Here is a 27,026-nt window from a genome sequence, read left to right on the forward strand (position 1 = left end):
CCCCTCTCTTCGCAGACCCCTGCCCACTATCCTTTTATATATAGATAGATTCCTCTCTTTTACAATCTAGAACATCTTCTGACCAGTAACAGCTGCATTCCAACTGACCTTAACCATCACAGGTTCCTCCTCCCTATCTGCATATGGAATCCCCACTGCCCAATCACCATGGTGCTTCTGCTCTCACAGGCTCCTTCTCCTTATTAGCATATGGAATCCCCACTGCCCAATCAGGTGCTTCTACTCATGAACTCTCACGAGACCTGCCACGCACAGGATTAGCCATGGGTACTCCTTAGAGAATTATAGATCTAGATAAATAAAATACAAAGGCAATGTTTTTAAAGCCACTTGGATAAACAACCTATACAGATAAAGTTAGTTTTTATTTGTATACTTCCATGCCACCTTTTGCTAATATAGACTCAAGGCAGTTTACAGCAAATTTAAATCAAAAACAATACAATTTTAGAACACTGAGACAAAGCTAAATACCATTAAAATACCAAAAACAAGCACATAAAATCGTAACAGAAACAAGCACAGAAAATCATAACAGGAGGAGCTTTCCCAGATGGCAAGCTTTACTTCAGAAGAAAAGAGCTGAACTTAATGCCAGTTAGGATAAGAGCATATGTAGCGCCTTCATGCACATTCAATTGCACACGAGCATAAATCAGAGGAAATCTGGGCTGTTCACATTGCTGCCCCTGCCACCCCCACTGCCTTCTGCTCCCCCCATCTCCTCCACCTCATCCTGCCTCTGTTGCCCCAGCACCCACCCAGCTTCCCACAAGCGGTGGAGAAGCTCAGGAGAAACCCCATGCAGTCTCTCATCTTGCTGACTGGCTGGCAAAACAGGCAGTGGGGACAGTGCAGCTTCTCTTTCGTGAGAGAAGGAGGGATCCGTACAGCCTGTTAGGGCAACAAAGGCAGCGGGGCAGTATGCAGCTTCCCTCTCTCCTCTCGTCTCCTCTCTCTTCTGTGAGAGAAGGTCCAGCACCTCAGTTCACCGGCACCATGAGATCCTGCACAGGCTTCCTCCGGAACTACACAATCGCTTTGGCAAGCCCATGAGAGGCTTGGTAGGTGCCGGGCACTAGAGGCAGGATGAGCAGGAGGTGGCATAGGAAGGGGGAAGCAGAAGGCAGTGGAGGAGGCAGGAGGAGGTGGCAGCAATTAAAAAACAGGATATACTGGAGCTACATTTTAGCACAGAGACACAGCGTGCAAAGCAAAACAAAAAACAAAGAAACAATGTTAGAATGGCACCCTTGCTGACTCCGTGCTGACATCGATGTAAATCCTCCACACATATGAATGCACTCCGACATTTAGCATGGTAAAGCAAGGTAAAACTGGCATATGGGAAAGGCCCAGATCATTTCACAGATTTTTCTCATTCCACAGGCACACTGGAATAAAACTATCTTCAATTGCCTATGGAAAGCCAGGAGGGAGATAAGGGAACATATCTCCCAAAGGAGAGAAAACCTCCTGGGGACAACCATGAAGAATGCCCTGCCATGACAGTTGGACCTCCAAAGATGTTGGAATGCAGATGTCCTGGCAGATCTTGTTGGACGAATCACTTGCAAGAAGGCAGTCCTTAAGATATCTCTACTCCAAGCCATCTAGGACTTCAAAGGTAATAAGAAGTTGTATTAAATCCACTGGTCTTGTTATTTACAACTAATTTATCCTCTTGACTTCAGTGGGACATGCAGCCCAGTTCTATCCATGTTTATTCAGAAAGAAGTCCCACTGTGTTCAGTGGGGTTCACATCCACATAAGTGTACAAAACATTGCAGCCTCAAGTACACAACTGGAGCTTATCAAGATAATTGAGTAACAAAGCTGATTAAAATGGAAAAGAACAGTCCACCCATGCTATATTCTGTTAAGATCTATTTCATGGTAGTTACACAGAGTCACCTCACATATGAATCTGCACGCTGATAATGTTTACTGAACCACAGTAAAAGAACCATTAAAACTACTTGGGAAGTACAACACATTATTTTATACCAAAACAACATTTAAGAACTTTCCACAGAACTACAGAGCAGTGACAACTGAAGCATTTGCTCAAACTGAACATGGAAACAAGCAGTGGGTTCAAGATGCCATCAAGGAAGTATAAATGGTACCTATTGTACACAGCTAAAACCACAAGGGGTTTGGGGGCAAGGGGTGGTCCTCTGCCAAGAACCTGTTGGAGCTATCAGCTGAGAGCTGAATCGCTGCCCGGTGCAAAACCTACTTTTAAAATGGTAAGAACCAAGGCTTACCTTTAAAAAAATAAAATAAAATAAAAAGCTTGGTTTCCCCCATAGGTACATAGAAAGCTGATTTATACCAAGTCAGAACATTGGTCCATCTCTCTTAGTATTGTCTACATGGTCTGGCAGCTGCTGCTTCTTTTCAGGCAGAAGTCTTTCCCAGATGCCAGGGATGGAACCTTTGACCTTCTGAATGCAAAGCACATGTTCTACCACTGTGCTAGGGTCCCATCCTCAAAGGTGGCATACATCCAGGCACTGTCTGGTCTCCCATCCAGTGGTCTCTCATCCAGGCACTGACCACACCAAGACCTGCTTAGCTTCAGCAAGATGGCTTTATCATGTGCCCATTAGACAATGTTCTGGTTCCCATATCACATATCTGCCCCCATTTTAATCCATGCTAAACTTCGTTCATGCCATACCGCCCTGAGCCAGCTCGGAAGGGCGGTATAAAAATCAAATAAATAAATAAATAATGAATACAAAAAGAATGAGAGGGAGGCCTGAAAATAAACACTAATAATTATCTATAAGCAGAATTGAATCCATATTCAAGTAGGCCATGCCTTCACCTTAGGGATGCTATTACTAGGCAAGAAAAAATATGTAACGTACTGAAACTGCACATAATCTTAGCTGCCCAACCTGCCATCTCTAATGGAAGAGAGATGCTATGAGGAGGAGCATCTTAACTCTTTAATCTCTACCATTTTCCCACCCTAAATCATCCCTGCAAATGCTTTTAGCTCAATAAGGGAAAAGATGTGGGTATCTATGTCTTTTTCCCCAAAGGAGCAAAAACAACTGGGCTGGGTAATTTGGAGGTAGAAAGCCAGCAGAGATAAATGAATTAAGATCCATGCATGGCATACATTCACACTTGCTTTCTAGGTATGGAGAGGAAGATTTGTGGAAACCCAGGCAATGTGATATAAGCCTAGCTGGGAGTCAAACCCAATGGGGAGAGTCCATAGAAAATGCTTCTTAACAGCCACTGGATACAAAGTCTGTCTCTCTTTCCTACCTTCATTGACTCAGCTTGTCTAGCACAAGCAAAACCCTGCTTAGGGCAAGGGCTGGTGGAGAGGATGAACCCTGATGCAATGATAATACTGTATGAAGCCCAAGTCTCTCTAATGAGACTCTGCACTTTGCCACTGGGTCTGAAAGAAAGACCTGACCTGACCTTCTTTTCTGCCATTAGGGCAGACAGTAGCCTGATCACAGTGCCACCAGTGGCGCTTCTGGCAAATTCCAGATGCCTATCTCTGCCCTAGTTTATCCCATTAGCGATTGAAGCCTGGACAACTGTTGTGGTTTTAAAGAAGTCAAAGAAGACATGGGGCAGTGTACGCTAGCTACACATGATTAATGTCATGTGTAGTTATATAAACCCCAAAGACCCACCTTGCAGCTGGAGGGCAGCCGGACCCGTTTGGAAAGGAATGTGAAATGATTTTTTTATGCACACCTGACTCATGGTGACTGACATGGTGACTCTAGGCTTGTGGCAAAACAACCAAACAACTTCTTCACTGTTGCAATGCCTACTGGACACACCCAGTATCTTAGTATGCACAGGGAGTCATGAGATTTAGCCTTTATGACATATTCACCAAATTAACACCATGTCCTAAAGACATTAGCCCTATTTAGACATGGTGCTGTACACACATACAGGTGTCTGTACATATATACATGTTTCTGTGAATGACTGTACATGCATATTTTAAAAATGAACCTTGGTACAGAACCCAAATATAGAGTACAGATAGGGTGTACATGGGTTGAACATAATGGGTAAATATATTGCATTGAACATAAAGTATGAATCACTGTACATACATGTAAATCTGTATGTGCACACACTGTACACAGATTATATGTGCATGGAACATAAAGAGTGAATTGGACTGTTGTGTCCTCAGAATCTAGGACAAAAAAATCATTGTGCATGTTCCTAATGTGTTGATACTAAACACAACCCTACACAAATATGGTTCTGTGTGGTTTGGAGACATAGATGCACACATTTATTTCTGTGTACAGATCTCCTTTGCTGGACTGGGGGGAAAGCATTACCCAGTAATAGAACTTCCATACAACTTGCAGTAGCCACCTGCAAGTTATCACGTACATAAATCTGTACTCCCCCCACCCCTCTTAAAAAGCAACCAATCATCTCCCGTATACTACTATTCACAGTCATTTATGTTCATCATTTCCAATCAGGTAACTTTAGAAGCAGTTCCTCTAAGCAATAAACTGTACAGAGATTTTTTAAAAAGTATTCCTAGCTCTTACCAAATCAATATGAAGATAAATTAAAAGATCACATATGCTCATCATAGGCAAGTAAGGGTATACCCAATTATCTGGTTTGATAGGCAAAGAGATTTGAGACTGTCAACTTATTCCAAGCTCAGATGCTGAACTGATTAAATCACAATGCTATTTCTTGTTTGGGATTCTGCCCATTCAGCAGTGTTGTCATGGTGACGGTGTTCCTGGCATTGTTCTCCACCAGAGAAGTCATTCGAATGGCTGACGAACTGTTCAGGTAACTGGCCGATCTCTGTCGAGGAGGCATCAAGCCACAGCAAATCTGGCTGTTGAAATGCCGCCTGAAGCTCTCACTGAGGAAATAGAGTGCAAATGGGTTGACACAAGAATTGCAGAAGCTGAGCACTCGGGCCACCAAAGTAATAACCATATGGCCAAGGGACAGGTCCGTCTTACTGTAGTTGAAGGAGCGGTACATGTAGAGCACGTGGGTAGGCAACCAGCACACCGCGAAAAGCCCAATGAAGACGAGGACAATTTTGGCCAGACGCTTTCGAGTTTCCATCTGGAATGATAACATCAGCAGAAGCAGAGTAAATCACGGTAAAACGAGCTGCTCCGTGGTGCAGACTTGATCAAAACATAAGCACTGGCTTTCTCAATGCATTCAGATACAATCAGTACAATAAATAGTATCAGAAGCCCCATTATATTTCTAATGATACCTCGGTTACTAATTAATTGTTGGTGTTCTCAGGTTTCTATGCACATAGCAGTAGGCTACAAAAAGCCTGCATACCAGGGTTTTTATAGCCCTATTCAGACATTACATTGTACGTGCATGCAGATGTCTGTACACATGTACATGTTTTTGTGCGGATGACTGTAGATGTGTCAGTCATTCATTTTGAAAGTGAGTCTAGGCACAGGCCCCCTAAGATGCAGGACATAGATAGGCAGATACATACACATATAGCCTGTGAATACCTGTATGTACATGCACTGGACACAGATTGTATGCAGTGAACATAACGTGTGCAGAGGACTTATGAGGATACCCAACAGTGGTCAATACTGTAATCTTTGACTGCACCAAACACTGGTAGTGGGGACAGTTTAATCCATTTCCCCCTCCAGTTCTCCAACAGATGTTTGGCTGTGTCACCGGTCACCTCCTGCCAATGATCTCTTGGGGCATCTGCACACGGAGGCAAGATCCAAGAAGAACCATATCATCCAGCAACCTATCCAAGGAGTACTGTCTGAAGAAACCTCATAACAGAGGAGAGGGGCTCCTGTATTGTTTGTCACTGGCAGGATTGAGCTAAGGGACTCCAAAGCCTCACAGGGTTCGTCGGGTTTCTCAGATTCAAGGGCGACAATTTTACAAGGAAGATACAGTATTGAAGAATAGTGCAGCACGCTCTACTAACTATAGCCTGGCACCATTATGTTTGTGGTGTCATACAATAATTTCATGCCAAAAAATTTAATTACACACATTATGATTTTGCAAATAACTTATTCTGAAGTTATTCAGAGTAAATGTCTCTTAGACACTTATAAATCAGTGTGCTCATAACTGCAGCCCATAATGGCTGCGCCTAAATGATCTGCAGTAAATGATATATTCCAGTAAAGCCCTCGGCACCCACCCACTCCATTCGTCACAAATGCTACATTTTCATAACTTCTCATAACATTCTCATGGCAATTACTAAACAAATATCCATGCAACTCATATTAAATATGTGACCTAAAGTTATATTAAAGAAGCAGCAGTTAATGAATCTCTTACTATTAGCCAGGTACAAGGAAAATACATCCTAAGATAAAGTTGGAATCCAATTAGTAGTCAGCTCAAAACCACCAATATCAGGGCAGGGGGAGGGGCTTAATGGCTCTGCTAGGGCTTTGCAGAGGACTGTTGGTGTTAACGTATACCAGTGGTATTTGTTGTGTCCAGGGGCAGAACCACCATTGCATGAACAGGTTCAAAGAACCCAGTCTGCCGCACTCAGGGACCATGATGTGCCCCAGCCATGCCCTCTGTTCCTGACATCAGAAGCAGCGGGTGTGGTTTTGCTCGCAAACTGAGTCACATGCTCCATTTTTAACACTTAGCCAGCGCCAGCTTCCCAATCTGGTCGGGAACACATCGCTCTGCCTTTTAAAGCAGGGAGAGGTGCTTCCCGGGCCGTGTGACAAATGTGGCAGTGGCTGGAATTTGCTCACAAATGGGGCACGCGGCCCTGCTTACAATCAAAACCATGCCCCATGTGTCTGATGTCAGACACAGGGGGCGTGACTGGGGGGCTGCTGGCCTCCTTACACCATTTAAGTCCAATGGCACTTAAAGACTTCTAGAAGAGCCTACTGAAGCTTCTAGATGCCAGGGGACTATACAAAACCAGGCAGAGCCTGCTGTGAATTCTGGTAAGCCCCCACAGAAATCTGCAGAGTGATTAAATGGAAATGCAAAATCTGGCCAAAATTATACCTTGGGAAATTGCTGTTATCCTTAATGCCTTGGCATATACCAAATATTCAACATGGTGGAGGCTATTTCTCAAACCAGGTTGAAAGAGGGTTTTTCACCAAAGAATAATCTGTTTGATCCTGTTTGAACAAAGACATAAGTGGGAATAGCTTAGTCACTGAAGTAGCCGCAGCATATTGATACAGGGGAACTCCATTATCTGTGGGGGTTCTGTTACGCATGAGGAGGGATGCAGATAGTTAAACTGCAGATAATGGGGCATTAGGGCAATGGAAATTGGGTGGTTTATTCCCTAGCCAGCGAAAAGAGCAAAAAAGTGCAGAAATTGGGGGGAAGTGCCCTACCATGCTCAGGGGCGGAGCCACCATTGCATGGTTCAAAGAATCCAGGCTGCTGCATTCAGGGAGTGTGGCCCACACCCCAGCAACACCCCCTGCATCTGATGCCAGACACAAGGAGGCGTGGCATACTCATAAACAGAGCCATGTGCCACATTTTCAAGCATATTCCGCCCAGCGCCACATTTGCAGCAAGGCCAAGAGAGGCTCTCTCTGCTTTAAAAGGCTGGGAATGCAGCTCTCTGCCTTTTAAAGCAGGGAAAGCCTGGCTTATCAAGCAGGGAGAGCCTGACCTCACTGCAAACGTGGCACTGGGGAATATGCTTGGAAATGGGGCGTGCACAGGGGCATAACTATAATAGGGCAAGGGGAGACAGTTTTCTGGGGGCCCACTGCCTTGGGGGGCTGTCCCAGAGGCAAGTCACGTGACTGACTCCACCAGCCATGCACCTGCCCGGGCTTCCTTCCAGGGGCGTAGCAAGGTTGGAGTGGGCCCAGAGACAAGTTTTTAAAATGGGGCCCCCTGCCACTGAAGCTCAGCTCATGAAGTAAAGAAATCTTAAATGACGCTGAATAGTGGTAACCATATCTAATCTATCTATCAATCAACACCTATGTGCCACAATAAAACATCAGGTTTTGTAAACTGTGGACGATGCAAGTCATTTAATGTTACGAGAGAGAGACATGCTGTTCTGGTAGCTCCAGGTCTTAACACTCACATAAGTTTGGGGGGATGAATACAACTGAAGGAAGCTCGGGTGTGTGCGCAGCTGGGGGAGTCAGTCATGTGACTTGCCTCAGGGGGGCCCCCTGGGCAGTGGGCCCCCAGACAACCGTCTCCCCTTGCCCTATTATAGTTACGCCCCTGCTTCCTTCAGTTGTATTCATCCTCTGAAACTGATGTGAGTGTTAAGACCTGGAGCTACCAGAACAGCATGTCTTTCTCTAGTACCATTAAATGACTTGCATCGTCCACAATTTACCTCATTTAAGATTTCTTTACTTCATGAGCTGAGCTTCGGGGGGGGGCATTTTAAAATCTTGTCTCTGGGCTCACTACAACCTTGCTATGCTCCTGGGCACGCAGCTCCATTTATGAGCATGCACACCCCCTGCGTCTGACATTAGATGCAGGAAGTAGGGCTGGGGGGGGGGGCTGCCACTGGCATGCTAATCCAGGACCGCCAGCAGCTTCCCTACCCTCCTGACCATGCTCTATGTCCCCCCGGCTGTCCAGCAATGCCCTGCAAATGCTGAAGCTTTCATGTTTTTCAGTGAAGAATCAGTTTGTTTGTTTTTACCAAAAAAAGCCAGAAAATGGCTTCCATTATTTAAATTTTGCCCACCATTATTTAAATGGTGAGCAAAAATGACCTTGGAGGTCATTTCCGCCAAGCCAAGGATACACAAGTGTTAACCCTTTAGCTGCCCATTTTTCACGCATATACCGGGGTCAGGTGGCAATCACCTCATGAAACTGCAGATGCAGGGTCCGCGATTAACAAGGTTTGCCTGTATTGTCACATGTCTACTCTCTACTTCTCTGAGTACCAAGAAGTGTAAAAGGTGCAGCACTTCTCAAATTCTGGTTTCCTCTGGAGGAAAGATCGCTGGAGGCTTTTGGTGTCTTTGTAATATTTTGTTTATTTACAAATATACAATTTGAAATATACAAGTTGAACATTAGATGGATTTGAAATACCAGAGCTCTCCTACAAGTCAGCAACTGGTTCTGTTAGATCCCAGAGAGTGACCCTGAAGCCCTGAGCTTCTCCATTCCAGCCTCTTCAAAACTCAGTCTGTTTCTGTCTCACTCAGAGGCTGCCTGTCTGTTTCTCTTTTCACTGACATGCCCCCAGCTGTTCAAACCTTAAATTTCCACATGAGCACCTCCTTTCAGGTGGAAATGGATATGTGCCATATTTCAAGACTGTTGGTGTCTTCCCCCATTCAGAGTCTCCAGGCTAGGGTCAGTTCAGAAATATCCTCTGACTTCCTGGACTATTAGCTAGTGGTCTACCTAAGAAATTCTCTTACAGAAAATCATTTAGATAGACAGACAACTTACCTGTCTTTTAGAATGTTCACTGTGCTCTCCAGGTAGATTATGTGCACTCTTAATTAAAGTCCGTGCGATATGATAGTAGTAAATACTAATGATGGTGAGTGGAATAAGGAGGTATACAAGGAGAATCATCACTGAATGGATCCTTGGGTGCAAATCATCCTTCGGTGGATATCGTATACATTCCGTGAAACTGACGTTATCTGCATCATTGATGTATGCCACTTCAGAGAATACTGCTTCTGGAATTGCTAACAAGATGGAAATTACCCAAATGCCAACAGCTTTAATACATGTCCACAGGACTGCGTTGGGAGCTTGAATATCCATTGGATTTACAATTGCCTTGTACCTAAAAGTGTATGGGGGAAATGAGTGTTATTTTTTTTTTTTAAAGAATGCAAGCTTTTATTGAAAGGCGTTAGCTTCATAATAGGATCACACTGAGGTCCTTTGGGAGGAGCAAAGGAAATATACTAGTTAGCAGACAAAAGTTACTGCAATACGTTCAAGGACCTACAGAAAATAAGTGTATGGGGTGGGGGGACACATCTGCCCCCCACCCCACTTGGGGATCTCTACATATTTGGCATGTAGAAGATCCCAGGTTCAATGCTTGACATATCCAGGTAGGGCTAGGAAAGACCCTTCTGTGAAACTCTGGGGAGCTACTGCCAATCAGTGTAGACTAATGCTGATGCAGCTCAAACTGACTAGTATAAGGCAGCTTCTTATGTTCCAAGAGAGAAAGAGAAAAACAGAGTAACTGCAGCAAAGAATTACCAATTTAGAAAGATCTGGAAGGATCTTATTTTTGACAAACCCCATTCAATGAATATAGATAAAGATTCTGAAGACCTTTCTGGTGCACCTTTACTTTCATAAAGTAAAAAGGCTCAATTTGGAGGAGGAGGTGCTTTATTTAATTCATACTGTTCTGACTTTTTGTTGCTGTGTTTGTTACTGTGACTTTTTGTTACTGTATGTTCCATGTGCGTTTGACAGAATATAACCTCTGTGTTATTATCACATATCACTTCCACCTATCTATCCTACCTGTATTGGAACGTGAGGGCATGATTGGTAAGGCCTAAGGTGAGCTTCCTGGTTTCCTTGCAGTTTCCTGGTGAATAAAGGAAAGATCTAAAGCTGTATTTTGAGTGGTTGTTTGCCACCATACTAACTAAATGGATCTTCCATGTAGAAAGTCAGTGTACCTCTGACTGACCACCAAGTGATAGAGGCAAACAGTGGGGAAGCCCATAACAAACATGTGGTGGGCGTTGAGGGCTGAGAGGCATATAACTGGCTGCCTTTGTAAACGAAATGGATGAGATGGACCTCGGTATGGTCTGATCCAATTAGGAATGAAATCAAAAGGCAATCTATACTCTTTTACAAAAAAAAAAAAACCCACCCTATTGTGTAAAGCAACACCAGAACAGCTTTGCGTCAAAGGGGTTGTTAGTCAAGATGCACCCTGGAAACAGCTAGCACAAGTCAGAAGTTTGTGATCAACTCATTCCTTATTGAATGTCTATGTGCCAGTTAATCATTCGCCCAGTATTTTCCCCTCCCTCCACTCAGGAGTTGACCAGGAGGCTCACTACTGCTTCCCAACTCTTGGATGGCTCTTTAAAGTGAGACCTGCATGCCTGCAATACAGAAATAATCTCTCCTGCTTTAGCCCTATGGTCTCTGGACTCTCTCTCTCACTCTCTCTCTATTTCTCCCCCTCTGCAGGGCCAATCGGGTGGCTAGCAGAGTTGTGGGGCCTATGTGCAACCCCATAGATGACCCCACCTGCCTAGCCCTGTGCCCCAGCTGCATGTCCTGGGTGTCCCCAGTTAGTTGGTGTGGCTGCCTTGTGGGGCAGCTTCAGACTGGCTTGCAGGAGATGGCACCCCCTTCTAACTGCGAGCAGGCCTCAGATATTGTAAAAATAGTTTTCAGTGATGTGTAAATATTTAAGAAACTTATAGTTAAATTTCCATGTTTTGTTACAGGAAGTGCTTTGCCTGTAAGGTGCCCTAGGTTCAATTCCTGGCACCTCCAGGTAGGGGGTCAAAAATAACCCCTTTGAAGCTCTGACTAGGGAGCTGCTGGTGGTCACTGTAGATGCTGTGGATAACAATGAGCTAAACAAATGGATGGTCTGGCTCATAATAAGCCAGTGTCATATGTTTGTACATTGATGACACTGAGGCAGTCATGTCTGGGGTAGGCTTGACACCTCAAAGTCTTTCTTGACTAATAAGAAAAGACACCAGCACTCTATCTGACACTACTCTAGAAGCAAATTGGGGGGCGGCACCTTTCTGAAACAAAATCTGTTGGCTTATAATTTGACTCAGGGACATAAGAGGCCAAAGCCTATCTAACCTGGCATCCTGTTCCCCACAATGATCCAGGGAATCAAGTTTGGCTTCAGAGGAGGACAAGTGCCCCCTCAGACAAATAGTTTGCCCCCATCTGCCCCCCATTTCTGTTTCAGAAATAAAACATGGCTCACCCACCCATAAATGCACTTTGCCTGCTCTGTGCCCAACCCTCATTCCCCCCCCCCTCCGATACCACCAGTGCTGGGAAGCCTACAAACACCAAAGGAAAATATATATCCTCTCCCACCATTCTCCCTTACAACTGAAATTCAGAGGCATTCCTAAATATTTATGAGATCATAGCAGAAACATGGCACCATTAGACTCTGTTTTGAATGCTCTGGTTTTACTGCCATGTGTCATATGCATATGGTAGGGCTATGTGTGGACCATGGTTCATGAGTCGGTCCAAATTTGGACTGACCTGTGGTTTCATGAACCAGTTTGCTCAAACCACTGGTTCGGTGGTTCGAGGGCCAGTGAGCGCGGCACCAGGGGGAGCCCAGAAGCCTCAAGAGAGAGGGACTATAGTCCAACTGGCTGTATTGGCAAGAGTGCCCCGTATTCTTCAGAGGCCGAGCAGACCACTCCTATTAGTAAATGTCCCAGGACTGAACAGACCTCCCCAGTTGAGAGTAGAACCCATAGCCTCAAGGTGGGGATTCTAATAGCTGGAAAGGTGCAGAATCCTGTGAGCCTGGGGATCAAGGACCCCAACCCAATAGTGTGTAACACACAAACACACACACACACATTCTTTCAACACCAGCCTGGCAATTTGTAATGAAAACTATTTATCTTCAGTCTTCAAGCAGTAAGTGCCTTCAAGCTTTCTACAAACAGTCATGATTAATGATACCTAGGAATTTGGAGGTGGAGATTTGTTCCTTTTATTAACTGCTGCACTAACCAACATACGTGGTGATTAGATTAGGAAAGCCCCTTCATAAATCTAAAGCCCCTAATAAGTCTAGACAGCTGAAGAATCCAAACTCCAGAATTTCACTCATGAGACAGATGCTCAGCTGCCGTACAGCCAAGACTGTTAATTTCTGTGCAGCTGTACATGAAAACAGCTCCTGAGACAAAGGCCCAGGTTAATAACATTCTTAATTGATTTCATTTTAATGAGCAGAAGAGACTTTACCATGGGTTAGGCACTGAAAATCTCATTGAGGATATATTAGGGGCTAGAGAAGCAATGCTCAGTTGAATATAATAGCACATATTTTGATGATGATGATGATGATGATGATGATGATGATGATGATGATTGATGATGAATGGAGGGCTTCTGATCATGGTGACAGCATGCAAATGGGTGGAATTTAGAGTATCCAGGAGCACCATTTAAGAATGTCAGGGGAGCTGATGCATATACGCAAACAAAGTGTTTATGATTTGGATCATAAGGGATTATTCTTCAACCATACTTATACTTTTGGGCAACTCGCTAGTTCTGTCACCGGCCAACACCCAGACTAACCTTCCACAGGTGTGCCAGGATTTTCTGTTGCATGAGGGACAATGTCCAGCTATCTCAGCTTCCTTCTGCAGCAGGCTGTGCCTCCCAGAACTGAGTCCCCCAGCTCTCAGGAACATTGCTTCGGGGCACACAAATGGCTGCAGAGGGAAGAGAGGGTCCTCAAAAACTCCCACCCTTGCATACACAGGGAGAAACCTAGTGTATCTGCAGAATGTTGCTCTTGATGCTGGCCACTGACTATTGCTATCTATAATTTAATTAGTGTCAAATGGATTGCTGGTGTACATTAGATCTGTATGCCAAAAGCACAAATCCCTCGGGTTCAAAACAAAGGGGAATGACAGTTGGGCATGTGTGAATTGTTGGGCCGTTGATTATTCTGCAATGAACACAAGCTTTTCAATAAATCACTGCAACAAATGCTTTTAACTTTACACTGTGGGGTTTTCTTTTTCTATGTATCTTTCATATATCTGAGAATGAGCCTTCTAACCTGACTGATAGATTTGTCCCTTCCCACAGAAATCCCTTTGCCCCCCCTCCTGAGATGGCACCCCTGGGTGTGTCGCAGGAAATCCCCACCTCCTTGCAGGACACCCCTGCTCTTGCTGTGGGCAGCCAACAAAGTGGCCTGAAGAATCCAGGTGAATCCTTAGCTGGTCCCTATAAGCTATCTAAACCAATGTGGGGTAAGCAGGCTGAAAATGCCATGCATGCCAGGATGCACTAAGAGAAACAGTAAGGGGGATAGGACGTTAGCTCATCTGTAGAGCATCGGCTCTGATGCAGTAGATCCTAGGTTCAATCCCTGAGACCTCCAGAAGCTTTTTCACATGGGGGCTTTCAGCCCTCGGTTTATCCGAGGAGCAAAGCCACTTCAAATAAGAATCACGCTGCTCTTCTCCTCTGTTCTCCCATTTTATTTTGTGTGTGTTTGCACTCTCTGGGCTTCCCCCCTCCCTTCGCTTACCCACTCCAAGGGAGCCTCACACTGTGGGTGCCACTCCTTTGCCAGGGGGGATGCAGGCAGGCAGGCAAGCAGCTCGACCCCTCACAGCCTACAAGCCACAACTTCCTCCCTGAGCACATGCACACTTATTGCGAGGTACATTCCTCCCGCCAGCTCCTTTTGCGAGTGCCAGCAAAGTCCACCCCCTCCACCCACCTGCACCACAACCTGACTGAAGTACACAACACACAGAGAGAGCCAGTCACTGCCGCTTTCCCCACCTCCCCCTTCCTTTTCTGGTTTTTCCACTATTTGCATCTGAAATACTTGACTTGGTTCCTTATCTCGTTAATGTGATTGCTTGATAAGCCGCTCCTGGTTTATCAAGAAAACTCGCTAAAAACAGGTTTTTTTTAACTTAGACAGAAATTGGGATAAACTTAAATTCAGAAAGGAAACCCCAGATTGTGTGTGAAGTGCTTCCAAAAATCTCACGCGGACTTCGGCAAATATCTGGCTGATGTTCAAACGCACACACTCCCTTCCAGAGGAGATTCCCCAGTCCTCTCCAGGTTGAGGCGGTAGCCAGAGGTGCATTCTATCAGCTTCGACTGATATGCCAGCTGCGTCCATTTCTTGAGATAAATGACCTCAAAACAGTGGTACATCTGCTGCTAACCTCCAGACTTGAAGACTGCAATGCACTCTATGTGTGGCTGCCTTTGCACATAGTCCAAAGTAACCTCTGCTAACTGGGCAAAGAGGTACCTTCTTAATGTGGTGATTCTCTTTATTGAGCAGGGGGAGAGCAACTGGCCCTATCCACCCCCAGCACAGTACCTCCAGTGACTGTTGCTGGTGTCTATCTTATGTTTCTTTTTAGATTGTGAGCCCTTTGGGGACAGGGAGACATCTCATTTATGTATTTATTATTTATCTCTGTAAACCACTTTGGAAACTTTTGTTGAAAAGTGGTATATAAATATTTTGTTGTTGTTGTTGTCTGAAAACTGCAGTTGGAACAGAATGCAGCAAACAGGTTGGTCTCTGGGTCATCTCGGAGAGATCATATTACCCCTATATTGAAAAAGCTATACTGGCTGCCGATAAGTTTCTGGGCAAAACACAAGGTGCTGCTTATAACCTATAAAGCCCTAAACAGCTTAGGCCCAGGGTATTTAAGAGAACATCTTCTTCACTATGATTCCCACTGCCCATTAAGATCATCAGGAGAGGTGCGTCTGCAGTTGCCACCCGCTCGTCTGGCGGCTACTCGGGGACTTGCCTTCTCCATTGAGGCCCCAAGGCTTTGGAATGCACTCCCTGTTGAAATAAGAGCTTCCCCATCTCTGACAACTTTTAAAAAGTCAATTAAGACACATTTGTTCACCCAGGCTTTTAATTAGATTTACAGTTTTAATACTTTTAACTTGTTTTAAGTTTTAAATTGTTTTCAATGTTTAAATTTTATTTTGATTGTGTTATTATTGTGAACCGCCCAGAGACGTAAGTTTTGGGCAGTCTAGACATTTGTTAAATAAATAAAATAAATAAAAATTCAAGGTAAAAGCACAGACTGGGAAATATCTGCCTGAAGTCCTGGAGGGTCACTGCTTGTCTTGGAGACAGTACTGAAGTTGATGGACCAATGATCTCACTCAGTATTGGGCGGCTACCTGTGTGCTCCTAGGTACCGGAGAAAAGCCCATGCATATTTTTGTTCTCATTTTTAATTAACCACTGTATGTGTAATTAACCACAATAAGTATGTTGATTAGATTAGATGCTAAATGTAGTAAGAAAGGGGTTTTCAAAGATTCCAATTATAGCAGAGCAAGCATGTGTGAGAAGAACCAAGCCCATTTCATGTATTTTGAGACAGACATTTAAGGTCCAAATACTTACTGTATACTTGCACAAAACAGATTTTGCATTTCATTTTAAGCTTGAAATGAAATGCAAAATTCTCAGAACATTTTTAACAAATTGTTAACCTTTTCCCCAAAATCCACATAGGATGAGCATGACCTATCACCCAATCTACTTTGGTGTCCCTAGGAGATACCCATGGGGAACATGGGGTGTTTCGAGTTCCCCATTGTTCCCTATGGCCAGAACAAGCTGCAACAGAGTGCACACACTAGTTTTGCATTGCAATTTGCAATGCATTTTGCAGCCCTGCCTTGAAAAACACTGCAAAAAACACAGTAAGAGGAAATCTGTCCCTCCCAATGCAGAACACACATTTCAAACACAATCAAAAAATGGCCAAAACAGAATCACTGACCCAGAATCCATTGCCAGTCACAGTGCCTGCACTGCAGTAACATCATTGGCACAATTTACTCTCTCACACACAATTATGCCTCCTTACCTCCTAACTTTGCAGCAGCTGCCACAGCAGCACCCTTAGCAGCAAGCATAGCCATAAGCACAACTAGAGCAACTTCAACCACATTTTGACTGAGTACACCTTGCTATGCAGACTGCAGAGCAGACCAGAGTAGTGGGTGAAGCACAAGTTAGTTTCAAGGCCAGACCTTGAGCTCATCACAGCAATCACCAATAAATATTACTGTTACACACACACACACACACACACACACACACACACACACACACCTGCCACTGTCTATTTCTCACCACAACACTATCTCACAAACAAAACAAACCACAACTCAAGAAAGACAGCTAGGCACACAAGTTCTGCCTTTTTCAATCTGAGATCCAGCAAAAACAGATAGTTATAGCAGCAACAGCACAGCAAGAATATTATACTCAGTGCAGAGAAAAGAAAACCACAAAATCAAACCTTCCTTGATTCCTTCCTCCTCTCCTGATGTAAGGGCTCTCTCTTTCTCTGCCTCCCAGTCCCTTTGAATATATTTTGAAATTCCCTCTCTTTTGTTCCTCCCTTTGTCGGTCTGAGATCTAGCAAAACCAGATAATTATGGCATAAGTAACACAGCATATTTTCTCAGTGCTAAGAAAAGAAACCCACAAAATCAAACCCTTTCTCCTGTCCTGATGTATCCTCTTCTTCAAAAGAGACATAAGGGCTCTCTCTCTGCCTCCCAGTCCCTTTGCATACATTTTGAAATTCCCTCCAAAAGTAATCATTCCTCCCTCCCCCCAGCCAATGGGGGCACAGTTGCCTAGGGATGTGCATAAAACCGGTTCTCCCGGTTCGGTTCGGGTCCGAACCGGGTCCGGACCGGACCGGGGTGGTTCGGTTTTGGTTTTGCCAGACCACCCCCCCGGTCCAGTTCGGTTTCGAACCGGTTCGGATCCGAACCGAACCGGTTCGGATCACAAAAAGTGGCTGGTTTTGAAGGGGACATTGTGTTCTACCTGCCACCCAAATTTCAAGTCGATTGGACCTTCCTCTGATTTTTTACAAATTTTTTTCAAAAAATAAATTTTTGCCCATAACTCACAATGTGGAGCCCTTAGGGGCAAAAAAGCTGGGGTGGGTGGTAGCCACCCATGGGTGTCCTCCACCCCAAAAATCCCAAGGCAATTGGTGGCTCCTAGTATTATTGGTGAATTTCTGAAGAAAAATTTTTTTTCCATTGGCTAGAATGGGGGTTCGAGTCTGCCCCAGACCCACCTCTGTGGGGTGGCAGCACCCCCAAAGTGGGTCCGGGGCCATGGCAAAAATGCCCTCAGTCCCTCCCAGCAATCCCCGTAGAGATAGGAGTGATGGTTCTGTTGTTTTTCTGAGGTATTCTGAGTGTAGATTCTATGATAGCTTATGAGATTTCCAATGAGACACCATGAATCCACTCTCATTTGCTATCACAGAATCCACACTCACTCAGAACACCTCAGAAAAACAACAGAACCATCACTCCTATCTCTACGGGGATTGCTGGGAGGGACTGAGGGCATTTTTGCCATGGCCCCGGACCCACTTTGGGGGTGCTGCCACCCCACAGAGGCGGGTCTGGGGCAGCCCCGAACCCCCATTCTAGCCAATGGAAAAAAAATTTTTCTTCAGAAATTCACCAATAATACTAGGAGCAACCCAACAATTGCCACCCCATCTTTTTGGCGCCTCTCTCTGGGCGCCCTAACACGTAACACCTAGTCAGTCCATCTTAATGCCTACCTACTACCACCACTCCTATCCAAGCAAGTAAGAGGAGGACACTCAGAGAGACAACACCCACTCTCTGATCTAACAAAAAGGCCACAGCTGTGCTGCCTGCCAGCACAGCAGCAGCAGCGGAGCAGCACACTAAGCACAAGAGCAGCACACACAGAGAAGAAGCAGGAGGCGGAGCAGCAGAGCAGCAGACCTGCTGCTCCGCATGATGGGTGACGTGATGCCCAAAGAAACCACCGCCTCACTCAGTGCCTGCCACTGACTAGGCCCGACAGACAGAAGCCAGCCAACCTGCTCTGCTCTGCTCTGATGCTCCCCATGGATGATGCACACACACCCTACATCTGCATCCCAATGACCAGACCAGACCAGACCAAGTGCGCAGAGTCAGCACAGGCCAGCAGCCACCAGCCCAGCAACAACAACAGCTACTACTGCTACCACCACAGCCAGTGTTGCCGCTACAATAACATTCCCAGTCCAGTCACGCGCGCCACAGCCTGAGCCTAGCACACAGCCAACAGCTGCTGCCAGCCAGTGCCTGGCAAGCCCAGCCAACATGAGGAGGAGAGAGCTAACAAGTAGACGGCGCACGCACATCACCAACCCATCACGACGGCGCAACTGCAAGGGGAGAGGGCACAATTACAGGCAGGAGGAGGAGGAGGAGGAGGAGGAGGCGGGCGAGGCAATCCTAGCACAGATTTGAAAGTTTAAAATCCACCAGGACATCTTCTAGAATCTAGACTTCTGTTTTTTCTACCACCAGCTGTAGTGTCTAGTTAGTCAGTGTGCTGTGCAGCTGAGCTGAGCTGAGCTGAGCTGCATGTGAGGAAGGGTGACTGTAGCTAGTTCTTTAGTTTCAGCAGACTGAGCATTGAGCATGGGCAGTGGCCTTGGGAAGCAACACAATTACACGACACTCACCTGCTGCTGCTGGTTCTAGAAGTTGCCTCTTCTCGTCTTCACCTCTTCGTGTGTGTGTGTGTGTGTGTGTGTGTGCAGTGAGTGCATGCCTTTTGCCTTGCTGGAAAGAAATGCTTCTCTGGTCCACCACCACATATCTGCTCAAGGACACAGAGGCCCAAGGCAGAGGTGGTGGCACCAGTGTGAGTGCATGTGTGCTGGTGGTGTTTGCCACCACAGGTGTTTTGTGTGTGTATGTGTGCGCTGCTAGCTAGGAGGGGGGAGGGAGGCAGGGAGGGAGGCTGGGAGGCAGGGGGGAGGAAAGGGGAGGGGGAGAGGGATGTAGAGGGGATTGAAGGGGGGAGGGTCCGGCTCAGAGTTGGTCAGCCACATATTTGTGCACACACGTGCTCACGTGTGTGCTTCGGTGGGAGAGACCAGACTCTCATCATCTGCCAGACCGGGGTTGGGGGCAGTTGAGGCGGTGGTGGGCTGGAAGGGAGGGAGGATGGAAGGTGGTGAAGAGGAAGGGGAGAGGATGAGAGGGGAAGGATGGAGGGAGTTGGAGGGGGGAGGAAAAAAACATGTAGACAGACACACACCACACTACACACAGAAAGCATCCACACACAGAGACAGTGCTAGGCATCCATTCACACAGACAGACAGACAGACAGACACACAACAGGAAGAGACAGACTGAGCCTGCACCACACACACACACACACACAGACCCAATTCCCCCCCTGCACAGTTATCAATCAATATGTTGTGTTGGCAGCCAGTTCATTGCTATTCTGATGGTTTTGGGTTTTTTGCCATCAGCCAACATCAACAGTGACCACAATCAAGATGAACATAAGATGATAATAATTCATTCGTTTCATTTCAAAAAATCACCCAATCATTTTCTCCATGTAAACCAAGCCCCCCACACATGATTTCTGGTGACATTTTCAATAAAATCAATTCATTTGGCATTCATCATTTTGTTCTCCCTTTGTCACCTTTTTTTCTTTCTTTTGCATAATTTTGAGGCTTGATTTTGACATGGGGTTTTTAAAGAAAAAATTATTTACATGTTTATTTACATACAGTATTTACATATCTACACTGCATTTTTGAACGTATACCCGCCGCTGCCGCTAAGTCTAGTACTCCGTGGGCTGTGCTACTTTGGGGGGGTGTGCCGTGCCCACGCCAGGTCCCCAAATGCTGACAGGTGGATAGATAAAGGGCCTGTGCTGGTCAGCATTGGGTTTCTTTTTAGGTGGGCGTGGGCATTGTAAACATCTGGCCAGTCGCAGCACTACAACTACTACTACAACTGCATCTCTGTGTGGGCACACTACACGCTGCGACTGGCTGGCACGGCTCAGCATCTGTCACGTCAGCTCAGCTAGAGGTGGAAGGGGGGAGGGGAGGGATAAGCAGAGGTCGAGCCAGGCAGGTGACCAACCATGGGGCAACCCACGGTAATCACTCGCCCGTCTCAAACTCAAGCTTGGGGTAGCCCAACAAGGGGAGGTTCACCTTAAGGAAGACCAGCTGCTCCACCAGACCAGGGTCCAAGCGGGAGCGAGAGGGTGTCACCACGTCCCCGGCACGTGAAAACACCCGCTCGCTCTGGACACTGGTTGGGGGGCAGGAGAGGAGGCGCACAGCCACCACCGCCAGGTCCGGCCAGACTTGGCGGCGGCTCGCCCAGAACTGTGCGCAGTCCACGCCGTCTCCCTCCACAGGCTCCTCCAAGTACTGCGCAACGCATTGCTCAGCACTGGAGGGGGGCCTGGCAGGTCGAGCCTCCCGCATACCAGGCATGGCGCCATAGCAGAACCGCTGAAACCACTGGGCGGATCTCGAGTCGGTAGCAAATGGCTGCTGCGATGGCGCCGCCTGGGATGCCGCGCTGCTGGACTGGGAAGAGGGAGGGGAAGGGGAAGCTGACGCCGGCTGGCCGCCCATGCTGCTGCTGGGTGCGGGTTGGGCCGCGAGGGCTGCCCCCGCACCACTACCAACACCCTGGTCTCTGCGGGCCCTAGCGGCCTCCTCCTCCCTAACCTTCTCGACCAGGATGCCCTTCCACCTGGGCAAGTCGTCGGCACTCACGGCATTGCCCTTGAGGGCTGGGTGACAGAGACAAGCGAGGACATACTCCTCCCTGTCTCCCAGCACATCAACGAGCCGCTTGTCAACCCCAGACCTCAGCCTCCCAGCCAGAGCACGACCCTCTGGCGTGGTCAGAGAGATATGGAGTCCACCCATCAGCTTCTCGAGACCAACAGCTGTGGGCAGCGCCTGGCTCAAGGGAGTGGTGTCGCCACACAAGCCCTTCGTGGCAAGCTGGAAGGGCTCGAGTGCCGACACCGCCTCGGACATCTGCTTCCACTCTGCGTTCGAGAAGTCGCAGACATCCAAGGACTCGTCCCTCGCCAGGGCGACAAGGGCTCTCTCCTGCTCCAACAGGCGCTGGAACAGGAGGAAGGTGGAGTTCCACCGCGTCTCCACATCCGTAGGGATGAGATGGCGAGGAAGGCCAAGGTCATCCTGCTTCTGGCGAAGCAGTCTCCTGGACTTCTCGCTGCGGTGGAAGTGGGCGGCCAGCTTGCGGGACTTATCCACAAGCGTGGCCGTGGCAGCAACAGCACCTGCGATGGGGCGGGCCCCCTTCTCCTGGGACGCCCTCAGCTCCTTAAGGCCAAGGGCGTCCCTGACGGTCAGATGGAGCGTGTGTGCCATACACCGTATGTTCACACAGTTCATGACTGTCTCGACAGCGGCGGTAACGTTGGCTCCATTGTCGGTGACAATGAAGCCGCGGGAGAGGTGTGGACACCCGCCAATCCACTCCTCTATCTGGCGGTCGAGTACGGCCGCCACCTCCTCCGCGGTGTGCCTCGTGTCCATCGTCTCCACGTGCAGGACGGCCCACCTGTGCCGTAGTGCATCGGGAGCCGCGCCGGACCCGGAAGCATCGCCCGCGGAGGTCCCCTCACTCTCCGGTCCCCACCAGTGGGCAGTGAGGGCCAGGAAAGAAGCGTGCATCCCACTGACACTGGTCCAGAGGTCAGTCGTGAAATGCACGCTTGTCCCGGCCGGAGCTGCACGCAGCTCGGCCGACACGAGCTCCCTGCACCGGCGGTACAGGGAGGGGACCACGTTCCGGCTGAACGTCGTCCTTGAGGGGATGACGTATTCGGGAGCCAGGTATTGGAGAATACGGCAGAAGCCGTTGTTCTCGACCACCTGAAACGGCTGGTCATCGGTGGAAATCATCTCCCCTATGAGGCGGGTGAGGTGATGATGGTCCACGCGAACAATACGCTGGCTGCCCGAGGACTGCGTCCACCGCTGGACGGGCAGTGTAGCCTGCCTGCTGGCTGGCACACTGCCGCTGCCCGCCCTAGTGGCAGATGCACAAGGCGCACTAGCGCTGCCAGCCTGTCCCCTGAGACCTGGGTGGTGACGCTCTAGGTGTCTCCACATAGGCGTCGTACCCAGGTGCGCAGGGTCCCTTCCACGGCTGACAAGCATCCTGCAGTGGACACAGCGGGCGTGGAATGGGTCATCTTGAGGAACCTCAAAATGCACCCATGCACCACTGCCCTTGGCCTCCTGCGCCCTGGGCGCCGTCCTAGGCCGTTTCTCGCAGGGTGGCTGCAGTCCTAGGGGGGGGGCGGCCGCCGCTGCCTGCCCACTGCTGCCACCCAACCCGCCCCTTCCGCCCTCCACAGCGGAGGAAGGGCCCGGCTGAACTGGCATCGGAGAGGCAGGCCTCTCCTCCACCACCTCGCCAGACCGCTCCCCACCAGAGTGTCGGGCTTCACGAGGGGGGGCCCCACTGAGCGGCGAAAGGATAGGGGGAAGGGGCCCCAGAGGGAGGGAGAACCTGGCTGCATCGCTGCCAGCCGCACGGTCCTCACCGCCCTCTACCTGCTCTTCCAACTCCACAGTCTCCTCCACCTCAACAACTGGCGGTAGCTCAGCAGCACCTGGTGCCGCCGGCGAGGAGGGACCCGCCACAGCCCTAACAGTGCCTCTGCCTCTGCCGCGATTGGCGGCAGCAGGCGTGGGGAACTGAATCCTGCGCACCAAAGATGGGGCCGGAGCAAAGAATTCTCCAATGGGGAGAACTGGGGTGTCCTCAGGCTCCCCGCGTCCTCTCCCTCCCCGTGCCGCAGGCGCACCCCGCACCTGGCCTCTCCCACCTCTGCCTGCCAGCCTTGAGCGAGCCCTGCCCGCCACACGGCGCTCAGACATGCTGCTAGGTCAGAAGGAGGGAGACTTTAGGAGGAAGGCCAGACAGGGTCAAAAAAATAATTTGGAGGGGCTTAGGGGCCAAAAAAAAGGCAGCTGATTTGGAGGCGGCGGGGGGGAAGTTTGTTTTGAAAAAAGGAAGCCAATGGGGGGGAAAGGAAGACTTTTTGATATGGGGGGGGAAGCCAATCGAAGTGAGGGGGAGGGTGTCCTTTTTGAATTTGGGAGTCAACCACCAAGCCAATTGGGGAGATGGGTCTGGGAGGGTTTTTTTTTAGAAAAATAGGGGGTTAAAGGGTGGAACCCCGGTGTGGGAGGGTGGCACGGGCAGTTGGGTGGAGTAGTTGTGGTGTGGGTGGCAAGTTTTTAGCTTTTTTGGGGGGGGGAGTGGATGGGGGGAGGGCACAGCACCTACCGGGGGTGGGGGAGGGATGCAGTCAACGCTTGGGAACCTGCAGATCAAAGGAGGAAACCCTTATTTAGTGAACTGGAACACAAAGTGTGGGTTCTGGGGGGTGGTTCAAACTCAATGCAGCCTATTTAGTGACTCTAAATTGCACACAACCAAAACCAGAACCCAGTCACACCAACACAGAGGTTGAACCCACCCACTCTGTGACTCTGCCTGCCCAATGCCATGGCAAGCAAGCAGCAGCAAACACTTGATGGCAGCCTCATGGATTGAACATCATGATCATCATCATGCGTGTGTATTGGCCCAGCATGTAGTGGCAGCATCAGAGCCCAGCCAGGACCCCACTCAGACTGCCCCAGAGGCAAGGAAGCACTCTGGCATGGCATGGGCCCAGCATGTAGTGGCAGCATCAGAGCCCAGCCAGGACCCCACTCAGACTGCCCCAGAGGCAAGGAAGCACTCTGGCATGGCATGGGCCCAGCATGTAGTGGCAGCATCAGAGACCAGCCAGGACCCCACTCAGACTGCCCCAGAGGCAAGGAAGCACTCTGGCATGGCATGGGCCCAGCAGTGGCAGCATCGCATCAGAACCCTGGACCCCACTCAGACTGCCCCAGAGGCAAGGAAGCACTCTGGCATGGCATGGGCCCAGCAGTGGCAGCATCGCATCAGAACCCTGGACCCCACTCAGACTGCCCCAGAGGCAAGGAAGCACTCTGGAAGGCACCTGTTCAAAAACCACCTGCAAGACGCATGCAATGCAACGCAACACACAGCAGCAATTTCTTTACTGGGCATGGGCATGAAGACACAAGTTTTACAACAGTACATCTCCTCTCCAAGGTTCCCTCCCTCCTCCCCACACCCAAATGCATTTCAGAATAGGGGTGTCCCTATTTAAAACCGCCAGCTAGGGAGAGAAAGGGGCAACAAAAGGTGCACAATCGCACACGCACTAACCCCTCTTCTTCCGGTCCTTCTCCTGCCGCTCACTGCTGGTCACGGATTCGCCGCCGCCAGCCAGCCACCCTGGGCTGAGACACAGCAGGGCGGCCGCACGAGGCACACAGGCAACCGGGGTAGTTCAACAACGATGGAGGGGCAGAAGTGAGGAGACAACACTGTTTGTGTCGCTCAACTCACCCCCAAGCAGAGACAAAATCAACCAAAAACTATAAAAAGAAAAAAAAACCGATGGCAGCCGCCAGGTGGGTAGGCTACTGTGTGTGGCTGCAGCTGTGGGAGAGGAGGTGGAAAGTGAAGGGGAGCAGAGAGAGAAAAGACTAAGAGAGAGAGAAAAGAGAGGGGGGGCAGGGACAAAGAGAAAGAGAGGAGAGAGAGAGAAAAGAAAGAGAGAGAGAGGAGAAAGAGAGATGATAGAGAGAAAGAGGAGAGAGGAGAAGCGCAGCGCAGCAGGGAGGGGGGATTCAGGTGTGGGGGGAGGACACAGCAGTAGCAGCGGTCCAAAGAGGTGGGGGGAGCAGAGAGGGTGTGTGTGGTTGGGGCTAGTGTGTGGCAGGGGGCCTGGGGTAAGTGGAGAGAGTCGGGGGCAAGGAGGAAAAGAGGTGGGGTGGGGGGAGCAGAGAGGGTGTGTGTGGTTGGGGCTAGTGTGTGGCAGGGGGCCTGGGGTAAGTGGAGAGAGTCGGGGGCAAGGAGGAAAAGAGGTGGGGTGGGGGGAGCAGAGAGGGTGTGTGTGGTTGGGGCTAGTGTGTGGCAGGGGGCCTGGGGTAAGTGGAGAGAGTCGGGGGCAAGGAGGAAAAGAGGTGGGGTGGGGGGAGCAGAGAGGGTGTGTGTGGTTGGGGGCTAGTGTGTGGCAGGGGGCCTGGGGTAAGTGGAGAGAGTCGGGGGCAAGGAGGAAAAGAGGTGGGGTGGGGGAGCAGAGAGGGTGTGTGTAGTTGGGGCTAGTGTGTGGCAGGGGGGCCTGGGGTGAGTGGAGAGAGTCGGGGGCAAGGAGGAAAAGAGGTGGGGTGGGGGGAGCAGAGAGGGTGTGTGTGGTTGGGGGCTAGTGTGTGGCAGGGGGCCTGGGGTAAGTGGAGAGAGTCGGGGGCAAGGAGGAAAAGAGGTGGGGTGGGGGAGCAGAGAGGGTGTGTGTGGTTGGGGCTAGTGTGTGGCAGGGGGCCTGGGGTGAGTGGAGAGAGTCGGGGGCAAGGAGGAAAAGAGGTGGGGTGGGGGGAGCAGAGAGGGTGTGTGTGGTTGGGGGCTAGTCTGTGGCAGGGGGCCTGGGGTAAAAAAAAAAAACAACACCTGGGAACAATGGGCAGAAAGTCTGGGGGGGGGGGGAGAGGAACCAACAACAACCAGCAGGGAGGAATGGGACACACACACAGCAAAACCAGAACCAAAAGAAGCTAATTGATTTCACACAAAAAACCAAAGTAACTAAGACAGGACTCAACAGGCAGCAGCAGCAGCACCAGGGAGGATGGGGAACAACACTCAGTCTGGGTGGGAGGGGGCAGGCAGGGCAGGAGTGGAGGAGGAGGTGGCAGTGGGGGGAGTGGGTTTCTGGAGGGGAGGGAGGGGGGAAGCTAGGAGCAGGACCACAGGGGAACAATCAAATTTGAATCCAAACAATCTATACACAAAGTAAAAAAAAGGAAACCAAAGGGCAGCCAGAAAGTCTCAGGGCGGGGGGGGGGGGGTTACAACTACCAGGGGGAGGGACTGGGGGAGTGGGTGACACACACAGGGAGCAAAACCAAAACCAGAACCTAATTCCACAAAGAAATCCAAAGAATGCAAGGCTCAACAGGCAGCAGCACAGGAGGGAAACAATCTTATCTGGGTGGGAGGGAGGGAGGGAGGGGGGAAGCTAGGAGCAGGGCCAGAGGGGAACAAATTAACAATCAAAATCAGAACACAAGGAATCAAATTGCAGCAATAATATAAACTAAATCCTCAGAAACACAACTCAGACAGGCAGCCAGCAATAACAATAGCTATTAATTAAAAACCAAAATCAGCAAATATATAAATTTACACAGAAGCAATAATTGAATGCAACTCAAAAAGTGGAACAAAAGTCAGGCAAGGCACAAAAACAGGAAAG

The 27,026-nt window shown here is 48.9% G+C and overlaps 1 protein-coding gene across 2 annotated transcripts in view; it reads right to left on the minus strand.

Moving 5' to 3' along the window:
- Positions 1-367: 367 nt before the first annotated feature.
- The window catches only part of NMBR (neuromedin B receptor), a 38,439-nt gene continuing 11,780 nt past the window's right edge, over positions 368-27,026 (minus strand). The window contains exons 2-4 of one of the 2 annotated variants that reach the window (XR_008315065.1): positions 9,479-9,827; positions 4,591-5,134; positions 368-1,640 (exon numbers count right to left, since the gene is read on the minus strand). Coding sequence is in view for 1 of the 2 variants with exons in the window: in XM_053289947.1 (XP_053145922.1) it covers positions 4,730-5,134; positions 9,479-9,827 (754 nt within the window). In the remaining variant the exon portion in view is untranslated. Of the gene's footprint in view, positions 5,135-9,478; positions 9,828-27,026 lie in introns of both variants that reach the window. The other variant, XM_053289947.1, reaches the window with a different exon arrangement.

Source organism: Hemicordylus capensis, chromosome 1 (genome assembly GCF_027244095.1).
Source record: "Hemicordylus capensis ecotype Gifberg chromosome 1, rHemCap1.1.pri, whole genome shotgun sequence".
Taxonomy (NCBI): Eukaryota; Metazoa; Chordata; class Lepidosauria; order Squamata; family Cordylidae; genus Hemicordylus; species Hemicordylus capensis.